General features: G+C 41.0%; 1 protein-coding gene and 1 long non-coding RNA gene across 2 annotated transcripts in view; one reads left to right on the forward strand and one right to left on the reverse strand.

Annotated features, from left to right (window-relative positions):
• CACNA1E (calcium voltage-gated channel subunit alpha1 E) overlaps positions 1 to 18,665 on the forward strand; it is a 509,386-nt gene that overhangs the window by 384,641 nt on the left and 106,080 nt on the right. Inside the window, exons 23-24 of the mRNA XM_072998149.2 lie at positions 1,590 to 1,882; positions 8,200 to 8,365. Coding sequence (XP_072854250.2) covers positions 1,590 to 1,882; positions 8,200 to 8,365 — 459 coding nt within the window. The remainder of the gene's footprint in view (positions 1 to 1,589; positions 1,883 to 8,199; positions 8,366 to 18,665) is intronic.
• Positions 1 to 18,665, reverse strand: part of LOC144588877 (uncharacterized) — a 325,738-nt gene that overhangs the window by 144,276 nt on the left and 162,797 nt on the right. The gene's annotated exons all lie outside the window — the stretch shown is intronic.

The raw sequence follows: 18,665 nt of genomic DNA on the forward strand, positions 1-18,665 counted from the left end.
ACATACAGATCTGGATCTAGATACAGTATATACAACAGTTTGGAAAAGAACTTGACCCTGCTCAGTGCAGATTCCAAATCAAAGCAGATCTGAGGGATGGTTGAACAATTCTCTCTTGAATGCCTCCAGTGTTGGAGCTCACACCACCTCCCAGGGTAATTGGATCCACTGTTGTACTCATGGTATGAAAATTTGCAGTATGTATGGTATGTACTCTTCTCAGATAATCTGAATTCATATTTGGTATATCCTAATTATGTAATGAGATGGTTAGACAGTGTCACCGAAGCGACCAACATGAATTTGACCCAACTCCAGGAGGCAGTGGAAGACAGGAGGGCCTGGCGTGCTCTGGTCCATGGGGTCACGAAGAGTCAGACACAATTTAATGACTAAACAACAACAACAAATGTAATAACTACGTATCATCAATTCTGATTCATGGCAACCCTTTCCAGGGTTTTCTTGGTAAAGAGTACTCAGAAGTGGTTTGCCAGTCCTATCTTGGGGACACTCTGGTACTGTGCAGCTTGCCCAAGGTTGCAAATGCTGGTTACACAGGGAGGCACAGGGGGAAACAGCATTCCCAATCTCTGGCTCCACAGCTCACTGACCTGTCCAATCACCAGTTGTGTTCTAATGGATATTAAGTCAATATTAACCATGAGGGTTATTACAGCTTAGGAAAAGGGTGGTCCTGTATGTGTGTGTGGCTATTTGTCTATATATACTTCTAATAAATGTTATGTTTTCCTGAAATAGAGAGGTTTTAATTAAACTGGTTTTATTCAATTTTTGAATCAAAATATATTATCTGCTCCTGCATTGCAGACATACCCAAAATTTATCACTTTCCACTCACTTTGTTTTTAAATCAACCCATTGTTTTATTTGACTGTCAGTATAATACAGTAGCTAAGGGTGTGGGCTATAAACCAGGACATCACAAGTTCAAATCTTGTTAGGCAGCCAGAGGTAAGCCATCTTTTCCTCACTCCTCTCCCCAGTTAAAATAAGAATGAGCATGCCAAAATAATGTTTTAGTGTTTTATTTTGTTTTTTTCCTTTCAACTTGTCTCAGACCTTTCTGATGGTTTTACTGCATCAGACCATCATGACTTCCCAGAGACATTTTAACATTTCCAATTGTGCATCACCCATACTATGAAGACAGCACTGGCCTACCAGGTTGTAATGGCCAGAATCCTATTGGTCATGCACGCAGGTGCACATGCAATAGCATAAATCACAGTGGTGAATTGTTATTACTTATAAGGTTGCTGCTTCTATTCCTTGTGATATGCCAAGTCACACAACTGGTGGGCAACACGGAATGTACGTGGCAATTCTGTATCTATCATCAGATTGCTGCTGTGACTTACACCACTGCACTTGTGCCAGCATGCATAAGTGATATGATTCTGGCCGATGAATTATGAAATAATGTGTTTCGAGTGATTTGAAAGGACCGTGTAACTCTATTTTTCTTCTCACCACTGCCTAATTTCTGCTTCTGCTTACAAATATACATCCTTGATCTCTGTTATTTGATCTCTGTGTAACCTTGTCTTTTTTCACTCTCCACACAGCACCGAGGCCCCAGCAAATGATGCTGATTTTCCTGTGCCCCCACAAGAAACAAATTCCTCAGACAGCCACCTTGACTTGAAAAAAGGATGTTCAAGCAAGGATGTCAGTCCAGCTGATCAGGATAGCAGCCTAGACACCAGCGAACAAGTGCTCTTAAGTGACCTGCCAATGGAAACAGGAAAGACTATTAGCAGGAGTGAGCCGGACCTCTCCTCTGTGACAACCAACATGGAGAAACCCACGGAGAGCACCTCCATCATGATTGACGTTCAAGACTCTGCTGTGGTACAGAGTGAGGATCTCTCTCTTTTCCTGCTTCACAGCAAAGCTTAGGCTTTTCAGAGCTGTTATGAAATGCCATGTAGGCCTATCAAAAAAAAAATTGTCACTTTTCCTAAGATGGGCATGCACATTTCTTGATTTTTCTGCCCTTGGTTTTCTCTATAGCTGGTTCACAATTGAATATACAAAACCAAGAACATTCATGGCTGAATGTTTGAAACTTGTTCCATTGAAAAAGATGTTCTAAAGCAACAAATGAGCATTCTGTCTGTGACATGGTATATGTTCACAGATGCAAGGCATTGCTTCAAGTTGATCTTTAACTGTAGCAGAGAGTGAAAAATAAACACACCTCTGATTCATCTTAAAATAGGAGGTCAGCAACCATCACTCTTGACAGCCACTGTGTCTCACCCTACTAGTCGGCAGAATGAGGCAATTGCTTCCAATAGTAAATGCTGAGTGGGAGCAGATGCTCAGGAGCCATAGTCCCTTGGCTGTTTTCCTTCTGTTGGACAGAGTTCTAGCTTCCCGCCCTTGAGTGAGGTGGAGGATTCCAGTCAAAAGCCAGTCCAGTTAGCCTCAGTGGGTGGACTGGCAGAGGGGTACCATCTTGTCCTTTACATTAATCTGATCCTGCTGCCTGGTCTGGCAGTTTCCAGTTCAGAATTGAAAGAGTGATTCAGAGTGGAAACAGTGCTTACTGGAAGCTCTTTCCAGTGTTCCCTGCATCCTCCTCCCAGTGGCCCCACTGACTGAGGCAAGAGGGGCATCCTAGCTGCTTGGAAAGGGAGGTGGCTGGCTATCACTCCATGAACAGAGCTGTTTGTGGGAACTAGCTTCAGACATAGGTGTGCTGATTTTAATACTGGCCGTGTAAATTGTCCACATACGCCACTGAAATCCCACATAAAAGATGCACTTAAGTTCAAATATGAACTCTCAAAGCATATGAAACTGGACAACCTTGGGAACTTTGATCTTTTGCCCGTTCACTCACTCTCATTCTCTTGCTTGGTCCCCTAGGATCTGCAGTCTCCTGTGCAGCTCCCCAGCTCCCCTTGTTCCACTCCCTGAGCACCCCTGCTCTTATTTTTGCCGCCGCCACTTTACAGTTAAGTGAAGAGAAAGTGGAGGGTGGTGGGGGCAAAAGCAGTAGGAGGTGGGACAAGAGGAAGGCGAGAGATGTTTCTTGCTTTTCTCCTCTCTCCCCTGGATGTACTGGAGACTGTAACCCTAGGGAACCATGAAGAGAGGAGAGAGTTTTCTTGGCTGCTGTCACTGGAGCAGCTTTCAGGAGAATGCCCTCTCCTGTGGTCCCCAGTCCTTGCCAGGACAGAATCCTGTTGCCAGAGCAGCACCTTAGCTTCATGAGGAAAGAAACAACCTTCCTCCTTTCCTTTCCCTTTCCTGCTTCACCTCCCAAAGGTACAGCTGGGGAGAGAAAAGGAGTAATAACTGTGTTTCAGGGTCTGATGGGGACAGTTTGAAGGCAGAAAAAGGGTATTTGTCAAATGCCTTTTCTGAACACCCCCTATTTCCAAGCTAATCTGAAACAAAATATGTCCTCCAGAAGGCATCGTGAGTCAGTCACAGAGAAAGCTTCTAGTTTGTCTTCACATAGATAATGTATGGACTAAGTGCTAGACTGGACATGAGGGCATCAGGCTGCTGATTAGAATGGGTTCTGATGCCAGATCCCTAGAATCAGGATTGAAGTTGAAATGCAGGGGGAGTTCAAGTGCAGAAATTTAAAATAAATCATTAAACCTTCCTCCCGCCCATGCATTCCCTCTGCAGTCATCACCTTCTTTGTAGAATTTTCCTTCCTAGTGCAACTCAGCTGGAAAAAAAATAGCTAAAAATAAGATGCTTTGGGGGAAGGAGAGTTCAGTTCTCTCCTCCCCCTGCATGCTGCATGTTAAATTCCCCACCACCACCAACTCGTAGGTTATTAAAATCCCGTCTGTCTTGTCTTGTAGCAGCCTGAGTTTCCAAGACAAAAGATGGACAACTTGAAGAGATGTAAGCGGTGGGGGCACCATGCCCTTCCATGGCAATTTCAACCCATCAATATTATTGCCTTGTAAAACAAATAAGGAAAAAGGCTGCTGCAGGCTGCCTTTCAAGAAGGGGAAGACCAGAATCTAAAGCAATGCTATTGAGATGTTTATTACATGAATCCAACATGTGTCATGTCATACAGATTGTTTTCCCAGAGGGAATTTTTTTAGCATATTTAAAGAAAAAGTATTTCTTTGTGAGAAGTCCTTTCTTTCAGTTTTATTCAGATGCTGACAAGTTGCATCCAACTTTCAGCATGATGCAGATATATTTTTAAAACTTTCTTTCCAAAGAAGGGTTGATTGGCTGTGATTTCCCTGAATAGCCACCGACTCTCATGGTTAGAGGATGGGGTCCTGTACAAACACAGGAGAGCCAAACCCAAGCTAATCAGCAAGAAAGGAAAGCATTCCCCTTAGATGGCCTCATTGCCTCTCTCTATCAAGTAAGAAAATCTCTTTACTTTAGACCTAGCAATCCAAATTATAATGGGGAGAAAATGGTAGTCACATGTGCACATGGATGAATGTGAGGGTCCACACATCCAGCAGGGGAAATCAGAAAAACAAATTGTAGAAATTATTGCAGAATTACTGTTTTTCAGTAAGAGTTTTAAAAGAATTGTTACTGTTAACCTCTTCTGAGAAACTTTGTATCAGCTCTAAAAGTGCTGCCTGAATATTTTAAGAATATAGCAGTCAACTTTTCTAGTAGCTGTCTTAGTTTGACAAGTTGTCAAAGAGGCAGGATACTTAAGCCGTTCGTGTTGTTCCTTAGCATTCAGTCCAGCTGCATTCTCCTGTAAGTCACATTATTATAAAGACCTAAAGGAGTGTTTTCTTCAGCCTAAAAGTAGCAGATTTTAAATATGGGTATTAATTAAACAACATCTCTGAGAAGTGCCTTGTTAAAGACACTTTTATTTTATTTATTTATTTATTGAATTTATACCCCGCCTATCTAGTCATTTCGACCACTCTAGGTGGCTTTTATCTCTCTCTTTGCTTGACAACCTCTTATGCTCTCTTCCCTTTCATCTCCTTCTCTTTCTAACAAACTGCACACCTAGAAGGGGAGAGTGTAAAACAGCCATCACTGGCCACACCTTTTCTGTAGAAATGACACCCATCACCCTCAACTTGCCAGTTTATAGGTGTCAGGTTGGCACTGCAGCAGCTGTGGAAAGAAATGTTAGACCATACCATGTGTATCTTGCTATGCCACTGGAGCATAAGGAAAGTACAAGTAGAACTTGCTAATAGAAGCACATGTCTGTTTTCCATTTATCTCAGCTGTATTTTGTTTTTAACAGCCAAGCTTCAGGCTTGTATGCTTTGATGGATAAATACAGGAAGTACTTCCCTAAGTGTAAACTTGTCATTCTGTATTTTTGATTAGCTCTAGCATCTCTATTAACTTGCCACAGCATGAGGAATTATTTCCACCTTTTTCCATTTGATCAGAAATCCAGGAAAATAAGGTGACTGGTAGAAGTCTGTTGACCTCTCAGTAGACCAGTGTTGACAACCACTTGACCAGGTAGAGATACAAACACCATGGATTTACCTCAGGCATGTAGGCACTGTCTGTTGAACTCCAGAACCACAATAATTAGCTGGATGAGGTTTTTGTTGGCTGAGGGCAGAATTTCTTTGGTTTATGCTTCTTCTCTTTCCTTGAAAAACAAATACAAGTTATACTTGCAGGATAAGTTACACAATTTGCAGGGTACAGAATTCCTTCTTCTTAGCACATAATTTGGATTGCCAATGTGCAGAATGTTGTTATTGTTTCAGCAGAGAATACACCAGTCTTCTCATAGGTTCTGCAGCTGATTCAGCATACAGAGTTTGTTTTCAATTTATTCAGGCAGTAGTCTAGGGGTATGGGGTGAGATAACTATATCTTCAAGGAAATCCATGTGTGTTCTATTGTCCCCCATCCTGGTCTGGTTACTCATGACAGTTTTATTAAAGGTAGATAGTCATACTGTTCCTCCTGCATTCCCAGGAGCTTGGGTTTCTGGCACTAACCACCTGGGCACAGTCAGTCTAGCTGAGGCCCCAGTAGACTTCACTAGGATCCCTGAAAGTTCAGGTCCAGAGAAGGGGTGGAAAATTTGAGTCCCAATCCAGTGTGCAGTCCATTTAGGGCCTGCTGGTAAAGGTGGGCGATAGGGACAGTGCTCCATGACACTGCTCCTCCCAGAGGCTCCTTTGCCATGCCTGTTGCTGCTTGCATCTCCAGTGCTGAAACTGGATTGAGGTAGGTTCTGTGGGTCCCATTCAACAGTGAGGACTGGGTCAGCTCTTCATCAGCTCGGGGCTGCATTGGCAGATTCTCAGGTCCCCCTTGACAGTCAAACAGGATGGGTGGATGGAGATGGTTCCGCTTGTTTTCTATCCATTTGCATCTCTGCAGAAGCACAGAAGATGGAGGCCCAGTGCTCGACTGACCCCTCCCACATCTCCCCTTCATCTGATGTGGTTGATGATTATGTCCCTGAGCCCAACAACTCCTGCCCCCTTTTTCCTTGCTGTCACACACCCCTCCAGACACCCTTTCCTCCATCTGCAATGATGCAGCCCTGCCAGGTAGGGGCCTGGGAGACTCACTCTCTCTTGGGCTTGTGGGCAGGGCCAGATGGGGTCACTCAATGCAACCGCCTGACAAACTCCAGTCACATGAGATAGGACTACTTTGGGCACATCCTTAATCTGTTCATGAGGGGTGGGCTGCCACCACCAATGAATTATGCTATTTAATTATTTATAATTACCCATAACATGAGCATAACGAAATCCAGCCTTATGGTTTTTACATGTGGAGAAGAATGGCTCCTCTTTGAGCTCTTTAGGACCAAGCTAATGTTTTTGCCAAGCAAAAAGCTCAGTACAGATTTGAGGCTAACCTTCAGACTACTTAAAGAGTTAAACCATGTATAGCTTTTAGTTAAATATATTTAATAAACAATCAGAAAATTTCTGCTCCTTTTTAAATAAAATACTGTAGACATAAGATCAGTTAAACAAAACTTTACAAGATCGTAGGAATAATTCTCCAAAACAGTGTATAAAGAAAGGTTTCTGAGGAATAGGAATAGCAACAACAACAACAACGTGTTATCAAGTTGTAACAATAACATGCTATTGAACTGATTCCTACTTAAAGTTACTCTTTCTAGGCTTTTCTAGATGAAAATAGCTTGCCGTTCTCTTCTTCTGCAGGTGTTCTGGGACTGTGCAACTTGTCCAAGCCTATGCAGACTGGCTCTTCTCTCTGGAGGCATAGGGTGGGGGGAGGGGATGAGACTATCAACCTCTAGCCCTGCAGCCAGCTACCCAACTCACTGAGCTACCCATCCAGTTCTTGGGGCTTCATAGTCTGACTAAATCCTTCCTTGACTCTTGACTGGTCACCCAAAGATTTTTAAGTTTGTTTCACAAAGGGAAATATTCCTGTGGGAACTGAACTGATACCAGGAAAAGAAATTCAAACTGAAAGGATATAATTATATATCCTTCCGTTTAATCCTGCAGATGCCTAGTTAACATCATTTGGGAATGTGCAAAGGTGGAGTTTTTCCCCCCCTTTGGAGTCTCCAGGTCTGTCTGACTGTTTTCTCCCCGTAGGCCGTTCAATGTATTCTCAGAGGCTTTCACAGCCGGGATCTGATGGTTGTTGTGGGTTTTTCGGGTTCTTTGGCCGTATTCTGAAGGTTGTTCTTCCCGACATTTTGCCAGTCTCTGTGGCTGGCATCTTCAGAGGAACAGGAGTAGGAACTCTATCCATGCTCTGTTGCTGTTTGTCAACTATCCAACAAACAGCAACAGAGCATGGACAGTGTTCCTACGCCTGTTCCTCTGAAGATGCCAGCCACAGAGACTGGCGAAACATCAGGAAGAACAACCTTCAGAACATGGCCAAAGAGCCCGAAAAACCCACAACAACCGTGTAGGTTTTTGATTACCTGTACCTGCCTGGCCATGCCTGGCTGTATTCTTTGTTTGGAGGTGTTTCTGAGAAGACAATGGATGGGAGCTTGGGTTCATCACATGCTTTCATTTTCTGGCTGCTTGCATTAGATTGTAATCTTTGGGGCAGCAAGGACTTTGTCACTGTTATTTACATGTTATGAAGGCAAGGCATGCTAAACAACCAATTCAGCTCCTTGTCTTTTGCTTTTCTTCAGCCTTGCTCTCAGATTTCTATCTACTGTGTACTTCCTTGCTAGAGTAGTGACAGGACCTTTTCGTTTTACAGTTAGCACCAAGACAGATGGAGAAGCCAGCCCTTTGAAGGAAGCAGAGACCAAGGAAGAAGTAGAAGTGGAAGCCGAGAAGAAGCAGAAGCAGAAAAAGAAGAGATCTCAGAAGGGCAAGCCGATGGTGCCTCATAGTTCCATGTTCATCTTCAGTACCACAAACCCGTGAGATATATCACCTTTACTTTTCTAGTTGGATTGCATAATGTGTTAGGTTTCAAACAGCATTATGGGGAGCACTAAACTTGTACACATGTTTTACACTAAGATCAGTAATGGTGAACTAGCTGCCCTTTTTTCTCATCTTGTTTGCATTGTGCCTCTGTAGAGAGCAGTGTGTCCCAGGGTTCATTCTTGTATATGTGGGAGGATAGGTCTAATATATCTGGTCAGCACCCTGTATAAATTGAACATGTAGCCTCAAACACTTCCCAAAATCTTTTAGTTCCACAGTAAGAGATTATGGCGTTTCTTACCCTGCCTTCAAGAAACAGGATCAGCAAGTTAGATTGGTGTGTGAGCAGAAGATCTTTAACTTTGAATCTCCTTTGTATAGCAAGTGTTTAGCCCATGAATAATCCTATGCTCTGTCACAACTCAGTGGTATAGACCAGTTTTTATAGGTACAGTAGCGTGTTCCAGGTTGATATTCTGGCATTTCTGCTAAAAACAGCAGGTGATGGGAGGGAGTTCTGCCCAAGACTCTGCGAAGTCACAATGAATGACAGGAAATAACACCAGAGTTTAGAGCATTACTCTAAACTCTGGTGTCAGGAATCAGCCCAGCCCAATACCAGATAGCTCACTGGTTTAGGTATCTGGCCGTGGAGCCTGAGGTTGGCAGTTCAATTTTCCACTGGGCTTCCTTGACAGGAGCTTGACTCGATGATCCACAAGGTCCCTTCTAGCTCTGCAGTTCTGAGATTTCTAAGATTATTTTTTAAAAAAAAGTAGTAGCTGTACAGCTGGACCCAAAAGGCCTAGCTTGGGTGTAGATAAGAATCAAACTGAAGCACAATTCTCTGTATGTTGTGTGCTTGCTGAGAAACAAATCACATCGGCCCACTCCATGAGCACTCCAGAATGCAATCTATTTCCCCATGTGATGCACCCTAATGTTCAGAGCTAGTAGAGAAATCTTTCAGTATACTTTCACCAAATGATAGCAGTTCAATGCCATTTCCAAAAAAGTAGTTATGTTGCTCTGCTGAGCATGTTGGTAAATTTAAATGGGGGAAATGGAGGGGTGAAAGGCAAATTTTTGTGACATTTTAAAGTCTAACAGATTTATTTCGGTGTAAGTTTCTTAGGTAAAAATCCACTTCTTTGGTGTCTGAAGAAGTGGGCTTTGATCCACAAAATCTCACACTGAAATACATCTGGACATCCTCTGCTTGTCGTTTTTTAGTGACATCTGCTGTAAGTCTGGCTCAGGGCTTCACTTTCTCAGCTGGGGAAAGGGTAGGCAGTTCCCTCTCCTCCTCCCAAACATCTCTGGATGCAGCCCTCTTTAAGAAGCCAGGGCTTACGCCTTTCTCCTCACTCGCACATTCACCCACAGGTACTTTTATTGAAACGTTTTCCCTATGTGAGGGACCACTATCATGGGTCACTTTAATATTCTCATGCAAGTTTCTCTTAAGTGCAATCAACAATTGGTTTGCTTTAGTATGATTATGTTAGCTGATTCTATTTCTTTATTCAGTGATACACTAGATAGGGGGTTGCCTTGCAAGGATTTAAGGACTACTTGTTCCACCCCTGCCAAAAGCAATTTTCTTCCCTCTGTCATTCTCAGTTCCACCTCTTGGTCCTCAGGACAGAATTCTCTTTCCTGGGCCTCATACAAGCCTTTCTATTTTTCAGGAGTACTTCCCAAGCTTGGCTCTGCCACTTCCAAGCACTTTTCTTTATAGAAAAGCTCCTTATACAGGCAACATCTTTCAGGGCATTCAGGAGATAATAAAGTGGGTGTACTGGTGGCTGCTTCAAAGCAACCTACCAAACTAATTTCCTCCTTCTGCTCCTGAGCCAAAGTAGTTTTATTTGGGGTTTTCAAAAGCATGAGATCACTTTCTAAGAGACTTTCTCCCTCCAGGCTTCCCTCTGCTACTGTATCCATTTCTGCTGCAGTGGGTGATTCCTGGCCCCCTTGTGAGCATGTAAGTGCAATAGCACTCTTAACATCTCTATCAAATGTAAACCCTCTCTATATGTCAGGTCATAGACCTCTCTGGGTGTTCAGGGGTCATTGGAATGGGATTCTCTCTAACTTTTGTAGTACAATCATTCAAAGTACTGTCTTCCATCTGTTCCTCAATACAGGAAGGATCATTAGGGGTTTTCAAAATAACCTCATCCATTATGGTTACCTCATGGTTCTTTTCTAACTTGGGGCATCCCTGAATAGATTCAGAGGTTGGGGAATCCATTTTTCCCTCAGGGACTGTTAACTGCTCTCTCAGGGAACCTGTAACTTCAAAAGCACTCTGCACATGCTTAGTGAGATCTAGCGTGATTAAGCAAGGTGCAGGAATTTGATCACAAATTGCCACATCCCAATTTCTCATCCAGTCTCTGTAGTTTATTTTCACTTTAGCCATTGGTAAAATAGCTGGAGTAGAACTTATTTGCTTGATGGTAACATTCTGGCTTGGGAGAATTTGTTCTTTAGGAATCACATCAGGATGACACAGGGTTATGTTAGAACAAGTATCTACCACTCCAACATAAGACTTTTCATTAATAAGAATCCTCTCGCCAGGGTTATGTATTAAAATATCTTCTGCCTTTACTAGAAAACAATGAATTACCTGGGCTAGTGGCAAATCAGAATTTTCTGTAATGCCAGTTACCATAGAGACAGAATCTTGGTTACTGCTTTTCTCAGTGGCTTCAGCTGGTTTTAAACAGTAAACCTTCTTGGGCTGATTATCATCCTTCTCATTCCTGAGTTTATTTTTCATATACAGTGGTGCCTCGCTTAACGAGTGCACCGTATAACGATGAAATCGCATAGCGATACGTTTTTTCAGATCGCTAATGCGATCGCTCAACGTTTTTTTAATGGGGCAAAATTCGCTTTGCGAAGACCGGTAAGCATTTCGCTTACCGATCTTCGCAAAACGAACCCCGACGATCAGCTGTTCGGTGGCCAAAATGGCCGCCGGAAGCCTGGAAATGGCCCAAAATGGCCACGTGCAGCGTTTTCGCGCCCTCGTTAAGCAAGGCGAGGGCGCGAAAATGGCTGCCGGCCATCCTGAAGCATCGCTGAACGGTGAGTATTTGGCCCATTTGGAACGCATTAAACGATGTTTAATGCGTTCCAATGGAAATCCCTGCCCCGTTCAGCGATGCTTCAGCATAGCGAAGGTTTAATCCGGAACGGATTAACCTCGCTATGCGAGGCACCACTGTAATTGAATTGTAAATGACCGAACTCTCCGCAGTTATAGCACTGTCTTCTTCACTCACTCTGAGGTGATCTATTAAACTTTTCCTCAGGGTTCATTCGCTTTGGTGGACTAGGTCTTGGCAATTCAGGTGAGGCACTACTCTGGCCTTCTTTCACTGACATTTCGCTGCTGTACTTTTTGTTGAAAGATTTCTTATGGTTGTCCCAGGCTGGCCTGTTAAATTTTACCTCAGAGAACCTGTGGCTTCGAATCTCCCCAATGTAATCAGCTGTTTCACCTGCTTCTAATAGATTTTTAGGATTTTTGCCCTTAACTAAATAACGCAATTCCTCAGGCAAAATAGAATAAAATTGTTCCAACTCAATCACATTTTTCATCTGCTCAAGAGAAGTGACATCTTCACGGTCCATCCATTTCTCCAGACTTTGTAGCAGTTTAGCCCCTAGCAGAGAATAAGATTCATTGGGCTTTTTGGTCAGAGAATGAAATTTTCACCTCAGGTGTTCTGCATTGATACCAAATCTAGAAAATACCATTTTTCTGTATACATCAAAATCTCTAGCCTGCCCCAGAGGCATCTGAGAATACAACTCAGCTAAATCTCCACTTATTTGGGATTTCAAAATCATCATCCTTTTATCATTCTTAACATTAAAGTCCCAGCAAGCTCGTTCAAATGATATGAGGAAAGATTTCCTTTCCTATATTGGGGGAATTTCTTTAGATCAATTTTTGAGAAATTTCCCTCACTAGAGCTATGGTTATTGTTATTGTTATTCTGGGCAGTTAGTTCTAATTGTTTCATTTGTACATATTTGAAATTCTTTGTCTTAATTCTATTTGTCTGGCCTCAGCTCTCTCTTTTTCTCTGGCTCTTTCTTTCTCCATATCAAAATCAAAATCTATTTCCTTTTGTCTGGCCTCCTGCTCACCTTTGAGCTGTAGTTCCCTGAGCACTAGCTCCTTAGCCTTTTCCTCACCTCTGGCCTTTTCTCTAATTTCTGATTCCTTAGCTCTTAGCTTGAATTCCTGTTCCAATTTCCATTTTTCAAAACCTTGAAAGCTTAGATCACCTTCTCTCCCTGAGGCATTCTCATGAGTCTCCTCCTGTTCCACAGCTAGAGGGTCTCCATTTCCCTCCACTTCCTGAGGTAAACTTTGTGCCTCTTAAGGATCAATTACCTCCATTACTGGCTTTTTAGTTATTTTGGGTGGATTAAGTATGTACTTTTATTGATAAGAGCTGGTTTCTATTGCAGAGTTAGTCAGGCCTCTTTTTAAAACACTTTTTTTACTATTGTTTTCTTTTCCCAGTGTTTTTTTGGTGTACTATGTAGCTCTCACTTGGCAACTAAAGATGGCTACACTTTTTGTGGCACTGTGCCAGCCACAATCTTTCTTGGTCTTAGACAACCTTCTTGCCTCCAGACACATAAAAAATTCTGTTTTCAAGCCTCTGCTTTTTATGTTCCTTTCCCCTCAGACCTGTTCTGACCCTGGCTTCTGCTTTTTATCCACAAGCACTCCCTTAACACTCAGAGGCTTGTATTTTAAGCTAGCCCATTGGGTCTGTTCAAATCCTGAGGTAACCTCAAAAGGAATTTTCCCTTCAGAGTCATTCCCTATCTTACTCCCCCCAGATCTGGGATCAGAAGCCCTGCCACTAAGATTTACCACTAAAGCTCTAGCAGATAACCCACTTCTTTACCACAGACCTCTAACTAAAAGGTACCCTTAACTCAAGGAAAATTCACTTTTAACTCTTGCTGACTGGATTCTTTTCAGATCCCGCCACTGGACATCAATTGTGACATTCACCTTCTTGAAGGACCTATGTTTTGTACCCTCACAAAGGCTCCAGTCGTGTTTTCCTTTCACGACCACCAGTGGATTCCTTCAGTCCACAAAATTAAATTCACTTCTATTGTGAATGCAAACAAAACATATTGATTAAAGTAAAGCCAATTTATTAATCACAGAACTTATTCATAACGTACATACTATTCCTTTGCCATATAATTTCTACCTTCTCTATCTATTTCTCTTAACCAGTCTCCAACTCAATCTCTATCTCCTCTGCCTCTTCCTCTCAGGCTCCGCCTTTTAACCTCTCAGCTCCACCTCTCCACCACATTTGCCTAGAACATGAATAAGATATGACTTATACCTAACAAAGGGTGAGCGCTACACTTCTCTTCTTGGAACGTAGTCCTTTCTATTAATTTCTGTTGCTCTTGATCTCTTGTATTTTTAACAAGTATTTTTGTTTTCTTTTGGTTTATTTTAATTCCTGCCATATCACCAAAATTCATCAGCATCTCCATCAGGTCTTCGATTGAGTCCATTGGATCCTCCAATATAATATCTAAATCATCTGCAAAAGCTTGGAGCTTAAAAGTATGACCTCTTACTTTCAGTCCTTTTATTTCCTTTTTATCTCTGATTTGCTCAGTTAATATTTCTAGAGTAAGAATGAATAGTAATGGAGAGAGTGGGCACCCCTGTCTTGTACCTTTCTGTATTTGTATTTCTTTCGTCAGCTCTCCATTGATTCTAACTTTTGCCTTTTGCTGGATATAGATTGCTTTAATTAATTTCAAAAATCTTTCTCCAACTTGTAGCACTTCCAATTGGTGTAGCATAAAATTCCAATTCAGATTAACAAAAGCTTTCTCTGCATCCAAGAATATCATAGCCATTTGCTTTTCCAGGTGAGCCTCATAGTATTCCAAAGTATTTAAGATTATCCTTATACTGTATTATTTTTCATCTTCCTTTTTGGAAGGAAGCCCGATTGGTCTTGATGTATTGTCTGTATAAAGAGTCTTTTCAATCTAGCTGCTAACATGGTTGCATATATTTTGTAATCCACGTTTAGTAATGAGATTGGTATGTAATTTTTGATTTCTTTACCCTCTGTGTTTTCCTTATGTATGAGAGAGATTATTGCTTCAGACCACTTTGGTGGCAATTCTCCCTTTTCTCCTACAAAGTCCAAGAGTTTCTTATATGGTTTAAACAATACATTTTCTAATTCTTTGTAATATTCAGCTGGAACACCATCTGGGCCTTGTGATTTCCTTTTTGTTGTTGTTGTTGTTGTTTTTGCGTTTTGAGGGCTTCTATAATTTCTGCATATGTTAAAGGCTTATTTGATCTTCCATCAGTTTCAATTTATTGTATTTCAGTACATATTCCTTCTGAGATTCTTTGTCTACTTCCTTTTTACTGTATACATTTTGGTAGAAGTCCTCAACAATCTTTTTTTATTTCTTCTTGTTTAAATTTCTCAGTCCCTGTTTCATCTTTCAGTGTTTGTATTACAGTCAACCCTCGACTTACAAACTTAATCCATTCCGGAAGGAAGTTTGTAAGTCGAAAAGTTCATAAGTCGAATCAGCATTTCTCATAGGAATGCACTGAAAACCAATTAAATCCGTTCGGGCTGTTTTTGGTTCTTAGGTCGAGGGGCGTTTTTTAACTCGAATCATTAGTTCCCATAGGAACTAATGCAAAGCCGGTTAATCCGTTCCTACCACTAGGGGCAGATTTTTTTTCTTTTTAACCTTTTAACCTAAGATGAGAAAACCTGTTGATACTTAGTAACCAGTGCTTTTAGACCACTCTGCTGTTCTATAGTTAGAGCAGGGCTGATCTTCACGTCCCCTGGATTAAACTTAGTTTCACCCCTTCCTTCCCAGAATGGTAAATCATGTTCTTCTTTTTCAGCTCTTTCATGGCAAAAAGCACATTTTTCTCTTCTCTATAATATGGCTTAAGGGCATTTACATGAACTACCCGCCTGCCTAGGTGTTCATCTCCTTCGATAATATAATTAAGGTCACTCATTTTGTAAATGACTCTATAAGGTCCGTCCCAGTTTAATTGTAGCTTATTTCCCTTGATGGGTCTCAACATCAGTACCTCATCTCCAGGGTTAAACTGTCTTTCTTGAGCCTTTCTGCCATACCAAACTTTCTGTTTGACTTTTTGTGCTTTTAAGTTTTCAGCAGCCAATTCTAGATTTCTTTTGAGGCTGTTCATTAATGAGTCTATATAGGTGACTACATTTTGAGGATCTTCCTCTACAACCTGTTCCCAATTTTGCTTAATTAGATTAAGTGGACCTCTCACTTTTCTCCCAAATAGTAGTTCAAAAGGGCTGAACCCGGTACTCTCTTGTGGGACTGATCTGTAGGCATATAAAAGTAATTGTTATTTCTGGTCCCAGTTATTAGGGTTCTCAGCTAAATATGCTTTAATCATTCTCATAAGGGTCCCATTGAATTTCTGTGTTAACCCATTACTTTGAGGATGATAGGGAGAAGTTTCTAAATGTTTAACGCCACAAATCTGCCACAATCTCTTCATCAGTTTGGATGTAAATGATGTTCCTAAGTCTGTTATAATCTCTGAAGGAAAACCCATCCTACTTATATAGCTTACCAGGGCATCAGCTACAGTATGGGTCTCAATGTTTCTCAAAGGAATGGCTTCAGGGTATCTTGTGGCATGATCAATAATGGTAAGAATAAACCTGTTTCCCCTTTTCGTAACTTTAGGTAATGGTCCAATAATGTCTACTCCAATACATTTAAAAGGTGTGGAGATTACTGGTAAAGGGCATAGCTTAGCTTTAGTCCTGTCACTGTTATGACCCTGTTTTTGGCACACATCACATCTCTGACAGAAATTTCTAATTTCTAATTATTTCAGGCCAATAAAAGTTCTGAGTTATTCTCTGTTTGGTCTTATTTATACCTAAATGTGCAGCAAATATGTCTGAATGTCCCCTTTCTAAAATCATTGAGCAATATTTGTCTGGTACAACTAACTGGCTTCTAATCTCATGACCCCCTTTAGAAATATTCATCAGTGTTTCTCTGTACAGCAAACCATGTTTGATAAGGAATTGTTCAGGGGATTCAGGGGATAATTCTCTGCTAGCCACTTTATCAAAACAACATTTTAAAGTGGGATCTGCTTGCTGCTCTTGGGAAAATATATTTTTCTGTGGTATTTCTAGTGAAAATGCCTCAGCTTGGGGTATATTTTCATCTCCCCCTTGGCAGTCAGTAACATTTTCAGCTGCCTCAGTTTGTTCTTGATGTGATCGAGTAATTACTAACGCACTCTTAATGTGTGTTGAGAGGTCTGTCCCTATAAGTACTGCTGCAGGTATTTGCGAGGAAATTCCAACGCACCAATTTCCTTGCCATCCTCAATAACGAATTAAAACTTCTGCTACAGGCAAAACTACCACTTCTTTTCCAATCCCTTTGATTGTCATATGTTCATTAGGAATAATGTGCCTCTGAGGTATAATATCAGGGTGACAAAGGGTAACTTGTGAGCACTGTAAGCAAACACGGGTTCGAAAACACACGTGTTAGCTTGGACAGAGAGCAATCAGGAGTTTGCACATGCTAAAATAGGCTGAAGAGTCCAAATTCAGCTAGCCATGCTACAACACTCCTTCTCGCAGGTCTGCCCACATAAGAACACCCTGGTACTCTCAGATATTATTGTGAAAAAGGTCAAGTGGGCTTTGTAGTCCTTAGACTTAACTTGCACCACTGACAGGACTCTAAGTAAGCTAGGCCGAGGCAGCACTCTCAGATGACCCTATGACAAGTGTACTGTTCAGGAAACCAAATGAGTTTTTATAATCTTTATTTTATTAAAGAAAAAGCATGTTACTAAGTATCAGAGCCAAATTAAACCAAAACAAATAAACTAGCATTGTGCTGTTTAGTTACAAAGATGTAGTGAGGCAAAGAAAACATGAAAAATATAAAAGCGTTCAAAAACCTTATTAAAAATACAAAAAGCCATTGAAAAGAATCAAAACAGTTCCAGTCCAGGAAATCATTAGTAAAACAAAATAATCCATGTAGGTCATAACAAGGCTATAGTCCTCAGTGATCCTATAGAATAAAAATCCCTTAACAAAAGTAAAAATCCCTTATATGTCCCATAGTCCTTAGAAAAGAAAAATCCAGTAAATATACCATAGTCCTTACAAAATTACAAGGGCATAGTCCATATGGAGTATTCCAAGAAAAGAAGTCCATAAAGAATATTCCATAGGTAACAGTCCATAGAAAATAGTCCATGCACAGTCCTTAGGTAAAATCCCATAAGTCTAAAAGTAATCCAGCAAAGCATAGAAACCAGTCCATGTAGGTAGGTCACCAGACTGAAAGGTCGGTCTTGGAAAGACAAAGTCCATAGAGAAAAAGTTCCTTTTTCAAGAGTAACTGGCAAGGACTTAATGCACCTTCCCACGATGTCATCCAATCAGAGTTCGTTACTAGGCAAACAGTCCTGTTACATCACATGAATTCTTTCTCATACGCACCAGATGTTATTTGGGTTACGGTGGTTTCTCAAAGAGTCACAACAATTCCCATCTATCTAATCACACAGAGTCCTTTCTCAGGCCTTCAGAATAACATTCTCTCGGCTCGCCTGGAAAACACTTGTCAGCATAGCAAAGATACTTTATACAAAGAAACAAGATGGAACCTCTCTGGCTTATTTCTTAATTACAAAACCCATATGCCTTTAAAAGATTTTAACTCAAAAACCCATCTCATCACAAGCCCCCTGAAGATTAACAAAATTCTCAAACAATTTAAGTTTTAATTTTGATAATTGAATAAGATGAGATGTCATAAGTAAGCATTAACAAAATAGAGAAAGATATTAACTTGAACATAAAGTTATACATTTCAAATATGATTCTAAAATAGCAAAACAATTGTTACATGAGAACTATTATAATTACAGTATTTACCATACATGAGAGAAAATTGCATTAGGCACTTCTACTAGTCTGAAAAACAGAAGAATAAACATGTTAGTATACTTAATCAAATACATCACTCTGCATATGCTCAGATAATACTCTAGTCATCAAACAGTAAAATAATGAAACCAGGGTTAACATCATAATGACCTGACAAACCAATATACTGATATGAAGTAATAATAGATAAAACACTCTATGTATGCTCAGGAACATAGTCATACAGAATAACAAGAAA

This window comes from Pogona vitticeps, chromosome 4, assembly GCF_051106095.1.
Source record: "Pogona vitticeps strain Pit_001003342236 chromosome 4, PviZW2.1, whole genome shotgun sequence".
NCBI lineage: Eukaryota > Metazoa > Chordata > Lepidosauria > Squamata > Agamidae > Pogona > Pogona vitticeps.